At 56.8% G+C, this 12,194-nt stretch overlaps 1 protein-coding gene across 4 annotated transcripts in view; it reads right to left on the bottom strand.

Annotated features, from left to right (window-relative positions):
• Positions 1 to 12,194, bottom strand: part of SDK1 (sidekick cell adhesion molecule 1) — a 616,964-nt gene that overhangs the window by 137,722 nt on the left and 467,048 nt on the right. For all 4 annotated transcript variants that reach the window (XM_034988284.1, XM_034988283.1, XM_034988282.1 and 1 more), the window contains 2 exons: positions 8,572 to 8,670; positions 2,380 to 2,571 (listed from right to left, as the gene is read on the bottom strand). In XM_034988284.1, coding sequence (XP_034844175.1) covers positions 2,380 to 2,571; positions 8,572 to 8,670 — 291 coding nt within the window. The remainder of the gene's footprint in view (positions 1 to 2,379; positions 2,572 to 8,571; positions 8,671 to 12,194) is intronic.

Below are 12,194 nucleotides of genomic sequence, written 5' to 3'. Positions count from 1 at the left end.
TCCTGCAAGTGAATGGCGGGGAGGGGGTTCTGATGGGCTCCCATCCTGGGAGGTTAGCTGGGGCTGCAGCCCATTCACCGAGTACAGACCTACGGCAGGCTGCCCCCTCCCCCCCCAAACAGCCTGCCCCGCTCGGAAGTGAAATGCCACGAGTCTGAAATGCAGCCTCTTGTCTTACTGGGCAACACCAGCTACTCTAGACAGTGGGATGGAAGGAAGGGAGAGGGACCTCGAGCCGGAAGCGGGAGCCACGTGCTTCCTGCACGGTGTCTGAGGGACGCCTCCTGGTCTGCCCGAACCGGGGGTGGGGGGGTGCTGGAAACCCAGACTTGCACGGGGCTAATCAACCCTAATCTCAAGGGGCCTTCCCACATCTCGTGTAGTGAATCTGAAGCAGAAAATGTTGAAATCGAAGGACAGTGACTCTTTGTCTCTGCTCACTGGCTTCTCTCAGTGGTGTTCCAGACATTAACGGATGTGGGGTTCAAGCATGGCCAGCGGGATACGGCCCTCCAGAGAGACGGTCGTTGCGCGCTGGCTTCCCGCGAACTCGCAGGGCGCCCTGGGATCCATCCCCGGCTACGGGTGACCTGACCTCTGGGAAAGCAGCGGCCTCTCCACAGCTTCCCTCACCTTAGCTCTTCAGGGTGTGCTTGGCACAGCGGGGCCCTCTGCCCTCGAGTTCTCACTCTGTGGTGCCTCCGGAGGGGCGCCCGCCTGCTCCCCGCTGCGGCTACACGGAGCCCATGCCGTCCCGGGAAACCTGCTCACACGTGGCGGCGCTCCCCGCGTTACTGTCGGCCTCTCAGGGACAGTTCCAACAAGTCCCGCATCAGGCCACCACCACTAGTTATTAGAGCGTTAGTAGTGTTGTTTTTTTCAGAGAGAGAGCGCACACGAGCAGGGAGGGGCAGAGGGAGAAGCAGAGAGAATCCCCAGCAGGCTCCACGCTCAGCCCGGAGCCCGACGCAGGCCTGAGATCGTGACCCTAGCCAGAATCAAGAGTCGGACGGCCAGTCCACCGAGCCACCCAAGCACCCCTAGAGTGTTAGCAAGGTTTTAAATGTGTGCTGTGGGAACGGGCTGTTTACACAGAATAAACAAATCTTCCCGTAAGCCAAAAACCTCTTTCTTTAAAAAAGTAAACATATCTTGTCAATGCCTTTAAGAAACACCAGATTGCCTCAAAGTGTGGTCCCCAGTGAGCAGCACCTGCACGCCCAAGAACCCGCTCCGGAGGCAAATCCCACACTGGGGGGCCCAGCAGTGTGCTTTATGAGGGGCCCCTGGGATGCTGCTGTGGGGGACGGCGCCCCACTGCTGCCTCAGGGGCAGGGCGTGGTGACCGCTGATCGGGGACAGAGGATTGCTGTGGGACACCTCCCCGGTGGGCAGGGCAGGTGGCGACTGGGGTGTAGAAAGTGTCCTATGAGGTCACCCTGCTCAGGGGGAGGAGGTACCATGCCTCCTCCTCTGACACCACACACAACTCGGAGGACTGCCCGGCTCTCTCCAGACGCGGTCCCTGTGAGGGGCACACACTCATCCCTGTGCTGATTCCCTTCTTTACTGTATGCGTTTTATGTGCTTGCATCCCGTCCAAGAGAACAGTTGGGCTCTGAACATGGGTCTGGAGGTGGAGGGCATTATAGGACGAAGTGCTGATTTCGGAGGGAGCTTCAGGGCCTTATCCTCAAAGACCAACCCGCATGAGGCAAACTGACATCTTTTAAAGAGCAAGAGACCCGCAGCTTTAATGAGAGAAGTGAACCCAGAGGCACCCCACAATACTTCCTCACATTCCCTCGTATTTGTGAATTCCCAGGAAAAACACTTATTTTAAACATAAATTTTAAAATCAGAGAGAAAAGAGTTGAGTGCAGAGCTCCGAGGCTGAAATGAGTGAGCTGCACATTTAGGAAGATAATCTGAATTTCAAAAAGGACAGGACAGCAGGGATCACCAGCCGAACGCCCTCCCCAGCCCGCAGGGACGCATCTGCCTCCCTCTGTCTGTAAGATCCCTTGCCTCCCACCTCCTCCTACTCCCTTGTCTTATCGCAAACCACAACTCCAGTGTTTTGCTGAGTGAATAAAGCTTTATGCTTCCTGTTCTTGGTTTTAATATCCCAACCATCTCCCTGCAGGGCAGGAGCTCGGGGCCAGCTTGCTCCCTGGGACACATCCCTCCAGTCCACACCCCAGCTGCAGACGCTGGAGGACAAGGCCCACATTGGGTCACGGTCCACTCGTCACCCCACTGCCCCTGCAGGAAGCGGACACCCCTCTTCGGAAGGACCCCGGGCCCGCACACAGGGCTGCCATCCACCCAGAGCACCAGCAACCTTGGAGTGCCCTGCACTTAGAGGGTTTTACTGACCTGGCGGCACTCCAGAAGAAATGGTGGACGAGGTGGCCAGGCCAGTCCCCGCGGCGGTGACAGCGGCCACATCAATGGTGTAGGTGGTGAGTGACGACAATCCTCTGATTTTGTACTCGTGAGTCGTGTTACTGAGGGTGTGGGTGAGCCGGGAGCTGTTCCGACCGTACACCTCCCAGGAAACCTGGTAGCCTGGGGAGCGAGAACTCAGGGTGAGTTGGGCCGTCCGGATGCTGCTGTTGCCATGGACGATCTGAAACAGCAGGTGTGCTGAAGCCGGGCGGGAACCCGCTGCCCTGCCCACACGAGACTCCGGGCCAGGCCCCTCCTCCGTCCATGGGGTCCCTGTCCCCCCGCCCCCCAGCACCCGAGCTGGCTTGAGGAAAGAGGAGTGATGGCTGCCAGCCTGCGGTGCCTGATTTCACCTCGTGTTAAACTGTGGGTACATGTCATCAATATTTCCATTTTTATACGCTGGTATTTTCATTATACACTATTCTAAATCAGGAGCTTGCTCCTGGCTTGCCACTAATTTGTGGAAACAGTGCCACTTTTTCCCTCCTGAAATGATTGATAGACGCTCTCTCCCGCGCAAAGTGCTTTCCCAAAAAATCCCTCTCTGCCTGAGTGCCTGAGTTCTGCTGCATCCCCACTTTCTGAACCTCCCGTTTTCCTGGCAAAATGTGATTTTCCCCTGGTCTCTGTTCAGTCCAGTGGGGCCTCGGGACCACAATTTATTCAGCCTCGGATTCCACCGCAACTTTAGGCTCAGAGAAAAAAAACCCAGCAAGATCCTGAATCAACCCCATGGAAGGGAGTTGATGTGGTTAGAGACCCGGCAGAGAGTCTCCTAAAGCGGGAGACAGTGATGGAAGGTGCTCGCGGGTCCCAAGGCAAGGGGAACAGCTCAAAATGCTTTTGCTCTTCCTTCTTCCCAGTCAATAAACTCAGGGATACCGAAGCACCAAGAGGCGTCTTAAAGCTCATTGTGATGAAAGCAATAAATATGGTTAGAAACTTGTGCTTGCAGGTAAACAAGAATTTAGAGAGCATCTCGGGAATTTAATATTTTGAAAAAAAGATTAATGTCAGAAGCTGCTGCCCGTCTGCAGTCCCACAGCCCACAGGCTGGGCGGTGCCGACCAGACATCCAACGAGGGCAGCAGAGGGGCACTGGCTATGGCTGCCTCCGCGTACGCGGCATCTCCCCCATTACCTCCTGGTCTCCACCCAGGCCCCTGTGCTCCACGCAGCCCATCTGGGCCGTGGGCGCCCCCAGACTTCGCCTCTCTCACACGGTGCTCGGGCTGGTGGACAGCCCACTGCCCTGCTCCCTCCGGACCTCAGACTCCCTCCTCGCCCTCCCCACACCCCACATCCAGGCTCCCCCCTCCTCAGTGCACCAGACCAATCATTCTTTTCATTTTGTTAATTCAGAATTTTGGATCTAATGGCACAATTAAAAATCAAGCCTTCTGGGCAATGAGTATCTATAGCTTCAAGCACCCAGAGTGTTCCCAATGTTCCTGTGGTGTTCTGAGCATGTTACCTACATTAGTTCATTCGGTCCTCACAGCAGAACTTCCAAGTCACTAACCCCGTTTGCAGTGGAGAACACGAAGGTGCAGAGAGGTTCATGAACTTGCTGGAAGCTGGCAGGGGTTTCTAGGGTCGGCCTGGGCTCCACGCTTCCCCACAGAGCCTCCGCCCACAGCCTTCTCTCTGAAGTGCCGATGTGCGCGAGCGCACTTGACTGCCCCCAACCTCGGTGGGTCACACCTGCTACGTCGCTGAACGGTTTGATCCTCGGAGTCTTCCCTGAACGTACAGGAGGACAGGGCTTTGTTTTATGTTCCAAGCTTGTCTGCCAGACAATTTTATTTGTTTAAAAGCTGTTCTTGATAAAAATTTACGAAAACACAGCATGTGGCTCGTCACGGCAACCTGGATCCCAAATCCAGCGCTTCCAGCATCCACGGCAGGGCAGCGTTGCTGGGGTCTGTTACGTCAGGCTTGTGGGTGGGCTGGCATTGTGGACGCAGACAAGACACAAGCAAAGCCCCCGCGGCAAGAAAGCGGGGCCCGGACGCATGGCGGGGAACGGTGCGGGAGGCTTGCCGCACAGGGATGGACAGAAAGCAGGGGCTGTGGCGGGTGGAGGGGCGCTCGGGTTCCTGCACTGCTCCTTGGGGGGCGGCGTGGGGCGCAGGGCATGGCAGCTCTGGCCCCAGGAACGTTTCGCCTGCTCCAGCGGAGGTGGAAGGGGCCTAGCCGGCGCCGGGCGCCTTCAGCGGGCGGGTGTCCTACCTGCTCCGAATGCGGCCTAACCGAGACTAACGACCGCGGGAGCTTCAGAAATAATTTTCTGTTGATCTGAAGTAAATTCTCTACAAGAGAGCAGTACATCCAATCACAAGCTGTCCGTCTGCATCCTGGCCCTCATAAATCAGAGTTTACGCAGGGAGAGTGGAAGATGCTGGAATTCACATCAAGCGCAATGGGCAATTCGCTCGGCGGACCGGATGCCCCTGCTCGGGGCGCCCTCTCTTTCTGGCCCCGACCTGACAGGGAGGCCCGGCGCTGCTCACTGTGCCTTGTGGCTGATAGGGAACGGCGTCCCCCAGGTGTCTAGACCACCCAGCGCCCCATGCGGAGGACCACGCCAGGCCGTCTGCCCTGCAGCCTCTCCAACAGCAGCTGCATTAACAAGGAGCCTCCGGAAGGACATTCCATGGTTTTCCGAGGCCGGCTTTGCCCATAGACCAGGCTTTCCTTCTGCTCCTCCATGAGATACGCCGCCTGGAGCCTGGGATAGACTGTGGTGTGCCGGCACGCCCCGCCTGGGGCCCCGTCCGTGGGGGGTGCTGACCCGTGTGTGGGGGCCGAGCGAATGCCTCCCTGAGGGCAGGGGTCACCGGGGAGGTGGCTGGATGGACGAGCACTGAAGCCCAGGAAACCACTGCTGGTGGGTTCAGCTCCCGTAGGCCCTCTTCCTCCGCAGCCTCCCCCAGAGCTCCTGGGACCCCGGGCACACTTCATAGTACACTTGGAAAAGGCGACAGCACAGGCCAGACCAAGCAAGATGGGGACCGTGCGGCTGCTGGGAGGGAGGGGGACCCCGGCGGGTGGCCGTCAGGAGGCCAAGCTCCACATAGACTATAGGCTGCTGCTTGTAACGACACGGATTTGTTTAAATAGAATACGAAAATGAGTTCATTAAGGCCTATTAGCTGGCGAGAACAGAGGATCATAAATTGGAGTATTGGCAAACACCGCTCAGCCGGGAAATGCTGGCCCTGCTCGGGGAGGACGTGCGCCCGTGGGCTTCCCCAAAGATTTGCAGCAGGAGTGAGGTGTGGGTGTGTTCTCGAAGGACCACACGTGTATCTGAAGGAAGGGAAGTCTCCGTGTGCATACGTCTACCCAGGAGCCCTAGCCAGGCTTCTGAGGCTCGGCCGGCGGGACACCCACGGGTGGAGCAGGCAGCCGGATGCTCCGCTTCTGAAAGGGATGGTGAGCGCAACCCTCGTTCCCGCCACAGGACCTACTGGTCCCCAAGGGCTCTGCTGGAGACTCTGCTTCCAAGGGCAGCCTCCCATTTTGCGCTTTTGGTGTTTTGTTTTTCTCTTTTCCCTGGCACTGCCTGGCTTCCTTTGTCCTCCCTCTGTATGGCTTAAAGCCAAGTCGAGCGCAACAGGCTCTCTTCTCTGCCCATCCCCCACCGTATTCGGTCCCTCTGCTGCGGGCAGCGGGAGCCCTCTGTGATTGTACGTACTCACACTGGAGATCCTGTGCTGACTGCGGAACACACGTCCTGGGCCCTGCGGTCCCGTTCCAGCAGCGGCCCCCCCTTCCCGGAGTTACACTGTCGTTCACCGTGGGTCCTGAACACACGTCCTGGGTCCTGCGGTCCCGTTCCAGCAGCGGCCCCCCCTTCCCGGAGTTACATTGTCGTTCACCGTGGGTCCTGAACACACGTCCTGGGCCCTGCGGTCCCGTTCCAGCAGCGGCCCCCCCTTCCCGGAGTTACATTGTCGTTCACCGTGGGTCCCGAACACACGTCCTGGGCCCTGCGGTCCCGTTCCAGCAGCGGCTCCCCCTTCCCAGAGTTACATTATCGTTCACCATGGGTATTTCAAAGCATTAGCTCTGAAGGCTGACCCAGACCCACACACGTACTCTGGTTAAAAGTTAGGGGCACAGGCGGCTTCAGAGCAGGGTGACCTCTGGGGCGTGGTCTGTAGGGGGCTCTGGCCGAGCACAGAAGACTATGGGTGTTTTGTGGACAAAAAGCAGGGGGCGTTGGCACCAGGAGGGGACACTGCCTGGAGCCCCAAAAACAGCACGGGGACACAGTGATGCTGGGCACCTCCCGCCTGTGTCCCCAGAGGACGACGGGGAGCTCGAGCTTGAGCTGTTCCCAAGGTCAGGGTCAGGGTGTGCCATGCACCCGTCTGGGACACATCCTGTCTTTGTGAAGCTGAGTTTCTGGTGGTTTCTGTGAGATAGGAGCAGGTACAGCATGAAGACTGATGTGGGAAATTAAGGTGGTGGGGTCCACTCCGATCCCACATTCAGGAAGGTGGGCAGAGCCTGATCCAATCAGGAACATCAGGAACACACATCCTATTAGCTTGAAGAAGGAAATACAAATGTTTTTTTCTTTCAGTTCATTTCAAACAGGTGTTGTTAGCGTATAAATCAGGTGTTTGCACCAAGTGACCTCCAAAACAGCTGTGAAGGGCTTCTTTGGCCCTGGTATCTTGAGAGACTTGGTGAGAGGCTGTGAGCCCAGGAAGATGGGAACCTCTTTCTGCTCTGGGGTTAGGAGCACGGTTCGAACCCCACTGCCAGCACACTGAGGATGTAGAGGCCAGAACACGGACACTCGAATCCCTGTGCTGGCCTGGTCCCCTGCTGGCCATGGGGCCGTGGGACAGCACCACCCCCGGTCTCAGACGGGGGTTGTAGGAGGTGCTTCGTGGTTGTTTGGAAAAACAAACTGCTGCTGCCTGGACACGGCGGGGGAAGGGGCCCTGAGCCCCGAGGCCAGGCAGGGGGGACAGACCTCACTGCTGGTCTCCCTGGGGCACCTGCTAGTGTGGGTGGGCTCCCACAGGCTTCTGTGGGTGGTGGGGCGAGGGACAAGGAACGTGGCCCAGGCTCCGAGCAGACTCACAAGCAGGATGGATGCGACTCGCTCAGGAGCTGGGTCCCCCTGTAGCCTCAGGGTCCAGGCTTAGAGGGCAGAGGCAGAAGCCCCGGACGTGACGGGAGGTGTTGCAGGAAGTCCCAGAGAGCGCCTGCCACAAACTACATGTCCCACACCGAGCGGCTGGCTTGACATTTCAAGTAACGTTCTCGAAACAGATGGGGCCACTGGCGGCCGTGGCCCTGCTGCCTCGTCCCTGCAGCCCCATGAAGAAATGGAGGGCCTGGGAAGCAAGGTGAGGCTCCCACCTTCCCCTGAGACCAAAGCCACCCAGAATTTTGTTTTTCAAACCAAGACTTAAATTAAGCTTTAATCTGAAAGGTTAAAGCTCTTCTGTTTGAAAAAAATCATCAAAGCCCCACAAGAGACACCTGCAGCCCGAGAGGAGTCTGGGCGCCTGGCAGGCTGGCTGTCCTCACCTCGGGTCCCAGGGGGCACTGGGTGGAGGATTAGGGGCGCCGGAGCCAGGACACCCAGGCTCCGCTGTGGCGCCCTGGTTTAGGCGGGGAGGGACCTGGCCACTGCCAGATCGGCAGCATTTCAGTGCGGGGTCTGCACCCGGTTGGCATCCGACGCATGCGTGCTGAAGGCGGGCCTCTCCGGGCCTCAGCTTCCTCTGCCAATGGGTCATGATATGGGCACAGACCTTGCCGTGTTGCTAAGAGAACCGTGAGGGACGGTGCGTGTGAGGGGATGTGCCATGAAATGCGGATTCTCCCTGAACAAAGGCTTTCGAGGTTTGTTAAGATAAGACTCGGAGGCCACAGCCCATGCAGCGACATGCCCTGCAGGAGGTGGGGTCCCAGGGGCACGGTGCCGGGTGTGGTGACTGAGCCCTCTGCCAACAGCCAAGCAGACGTGTCCACCTCCCAGAGGCCTCTGGTGCCCGTGGCCCCAGCCAGCTGGGCTGTTTGCAGCAATGCCCATGTCCCTTGTTGGGGCCAGCTTGTTTTTCCTTTTTCCGAGACAGGAATACTAACCTGTAATGATACCATTCTTCTCCAGAGGCTCCTGCCAGCTGACCTTGAGGGATGTGTCCAGAATCTCCGTGAAACTCAGATGTCCTACAGCTCCTGGTTCTAGCAATCAAAAATAAAGTCACCCGTTAATACAAGAGCCCCTTTTTCTTTGGGTCAGATGTGTGCGGAAAGTTCTAACCAGGGAAGGGAAGTGGGAGCCTGGGCTGGGGCCCGCAGGACTGACTCGAAGGAAATGCCAGTAAAAACCCAGAAGAGGGGAGGGAGTTCGAGGTGCAGAAGGCATCCTGGTTCTGGGCACATAAATTGTTTTATCAGCCGCATCCCAGCCATGCGGAGAACCAAAGACAGGCAAGAGACTTATACACACCTCCTTCTGCTTGATCTACTCTAATGAGAGCAAGCAGGCTGGCTGGGTCCTGAAAAGCAGTGGCTAGCGCCCAGCGTCCCCGGGCACGCCTCGCAGTGAGCGTCTGGCTGGTGTGGGGTCCCTGCCCTGTGCAGCCAGGCCTGCCTACCCCTGGCTGCAGGGTGACACCTGCAGACCCAACCCAGAGCTCCAGGCTCCCCGCCCTGCTCCCCCCGAGGGGCTCCACGGGGCCGGCGCTGTGAGAAAGATCCAGCAAGAATGCGCTCCTTTGCCAGGAGTTTCTTTGTGCGCGGCGGTTCTCTGTGACGCAGGAGGGCAGAGGCACGGCGTTGTGCTTTAACAAGGAGCTGCTGGGTTGGAGGCCTGTCCCCGGACGTTAGCTGCTACTCTTAGTTCCTAGTTGTCTTACTAACCCAACACAAAGTCATTTCTCAGAGGAAATGTCTGCCACTTTGGAAAGCACCAGAGTAAAAGTCTGAGAGGCCCACCGTGAGGTGAGCAGTCCAAGGTCACGGATATTCAGCTCCAGGGGCCCTGACGAGCCTCCTGCCCGGACCCCTCGACCGCTTGCAGCTGTGGCTTGCAAGGCCAGGCCAGGTCAGTGAGGACGCGGAGCCCCTGCTTGCAGGCCCTCTCATAGGGCTGCTTCCTTCCCACTCTGTGGGGGTGGGCCTGGGGGGTGCAGAGGGAAAAGGAAGTGCTTTACGGGAGGCTGGAGTCTGGGATGGCCTGGGGATGGGGGCGAGGGAAGGGACAGAGATGGGCTCCACCGCTGACGGAGCCGGGTGTGGGTCAGCCAGCCATTTCCTGCAGCTAGTGGGGCTGCTGGCTCAGGTTTGCTCTGCTTCCTCTGCAAGGACCCACAGGCCTCCCCCTCCCCGTGCCCAACCCCAGAGACTGCACTTGACCGAGTCAGGGAGGAAGGAGGGGAGGATTGCGGGGCCAGAATCAGAGACAAAGGAGGAACAGAAGGAGAGGGAGAGGAGCCAAGGGACCCACTTGCTCAGCAGAGACCGATTAAGCACATGCCCCATGCCCAGCGGGGACACCAGCCTCCTCCTGAGCTGCCCCTGCCTCGTGACTCCCTGCTCGGGCCCTGAATGTGCTACACCGAGATCTTTTTAATCACATACCACAATGTAATATTTCAAGCTTAAAATCGGAGACCATGAAGACAAGGGTGTCGGTTGTCCTGCCCAAGAGCAGAGTTGGGGGCATCCCCGCAGAGAAGCCTCACCCCTGTTCTGTCGGCCTCGCTTGCCCAGATGGCGGATTCAGTACCTGCTTCTCAGCTGGTACCTGGACAAAGCCTCCTAACACAACTTCTGATTAAAAAAAAAAAAAAAAAAAGATGGAAACAGCCTCAGCAAATACACTCATCTGGGTGAAACTTTCAAGATGTTTTATGGATGAGCTCAAACACCGACAAAGGCCACTCTCTGAGCGGGGGAGATGGTCACATAGAATGGCTGTCGAATCCAGCTCATCCTCCTCCAGGTTTGAGTTTCCAGAAAGACATTCTGGTGGATTTTTGAACAGACTTGCTCTTTTTTCCATTGATAGAGCAGCAAAGAAATCTTTTTGCTCCTTTTATATTCTCAGTGTTTCTGCTGCTTGGATTCCTGCCCAAATGTGCTGTCCTCTAGCTCTGCTGGAACCAGCTGACAACGTCTAGGCTTAAAATTTATATTTTGTTTCCTCTTTACTGGTTGCCCGCCCTCCCCACGCCACCTCCGAGTTCTTGCCCCGTATCACGTCAGAGCTTTGGAAAAGGAGGCCTGCGGGATGCGGAGCCAAGGGAGGTACCTCAGCCAGGGAGCACGGGGGGGCCATGCCTCCAGCACCCGCCGGGCCAAGCCATCTGCCCTCCCTCAACCTTGCCGTGACATAGTCCATGCTCTGAACAGCATCAGTAGGCTCCCCAGCTACTAAAAAATGGTGACTCTGTTAGAAAAATTCTAAAAAGATGACATCACTTCCAGTTTTCTCAATTCCCAAGAAAGAAATTTCCAGTTTCTCTTTTTACCTACTAATGGTGGGCAAAAATGCACTTAAGGTTCTGTTTCCTGGCCACGGAGCTTAACGGATGTCTCCCCACCATGTCTGTCTGCTTGCTTAACTGGCAACAACTGGGATTTTTTTTTTTTTTTTTTTTAAGCAAAGAATTCAGCCAGGAGTCTTCTCTCTTTTCTTTGGAAGGAGTTACCTTCTTCTGCCATTTTGTATTTTTAATAAACATCCTCTGAAAAGTGAAGTCTGATATCCACTTGGACCAGGCTGTGGCTTGAGCAGAGGTGTTGCCCTGGCCTCTTCTTTGAATAAATGAAACAGAGGAAAACGTCCACATAATGAAGAGGTATGTGCATAAGGGGGGTGCTGTAACATTTGTCCCCTAGTACTGCTTTCCCCACCCTATCTACACATGTAAGGGGGCTGGGTTGAGCCTTCCTACAGATGAGTGCAGAAAGTACCCTTCATCCAAGCCAGACTCCTTCCTCCTCCGAGACCCCGCGCGGGCCCCCTGCGCAGCCCCTCTGCACCCTCAGTCCCACACGACTGGCCCAGAGCCCACCAGCGTCACCCTTCTCTTAGCCCCCTTGTCCTATGCTGCCCACCTGATCCCTACAGCGACTTCATCTGCTTAGGGGGCTTTAACTGCTGGGGACCTTGGAGCTCAGACACCCTGAGGTGGAACGGATTTCAGATATTTCCATCTGGGGTTAGACCACATATTCAATTACCTTCCCTAACCCTTTCCTGGAAAGTAAGATCCCAATCGCAAATTGTTAGGAACCCCCAACCCACTTCAGGCACCCGGGCCCAGACGCCCCACAGCCACTGCACACCGAGTGCATCCCCAGTCGGCGGAGCATCCTCACCCGAGACCGTGTCCCACACTTCGACTGCTGGCATCACCACTACACAGTCACATCAACCAAAGCACGTTGAGTCATCGTAGATAATTCCTTCCACCCCTCTATTAATGAGCCTCCAAATTCCCTGTGACATGTCTTCAGGATCCATCTCCCCTTACCACTGTCCCCACAGCATGGGTGTGGGCTCTCTTAATCTTGTGCCTTCTTCCCAGCTTCCTTCACCTTTACCTCCAGTGCATCCTCACAAACCCCAGACAGAACTTCTGAAACACGGATTGATTCAAATAACACCCCTCATGGAGAACCTTCTGTGGGTCTGTCCAAGTGCCTGGACTTAGCAGTTGAGACTCTTCCGACTCTTGTTTCCTGGAGCTCTTAGC

This window comes from Mirounga leonina, unplaced genomic scaffold (genome assembly GCF_011800145.1).
Source record: "Mirounga leonina isolate KUSES-001 unplaced genomic scaffold, KU_Mleo_1.0 Mir_454, whole genome shotgun sequence".
NCBI classification, from domain to species: domain Eukaryota; kingdom Metazoa; phylum Chordata; class Mammalia; order Carnivora; family Phocidae; genus Mirounga; species Mirounga leonina.
The sequence above is the reverse complement of the archived record's forward strand: the minus strand, read 5'-3'. Positions and strand labels throughout refer to the sequence as shown.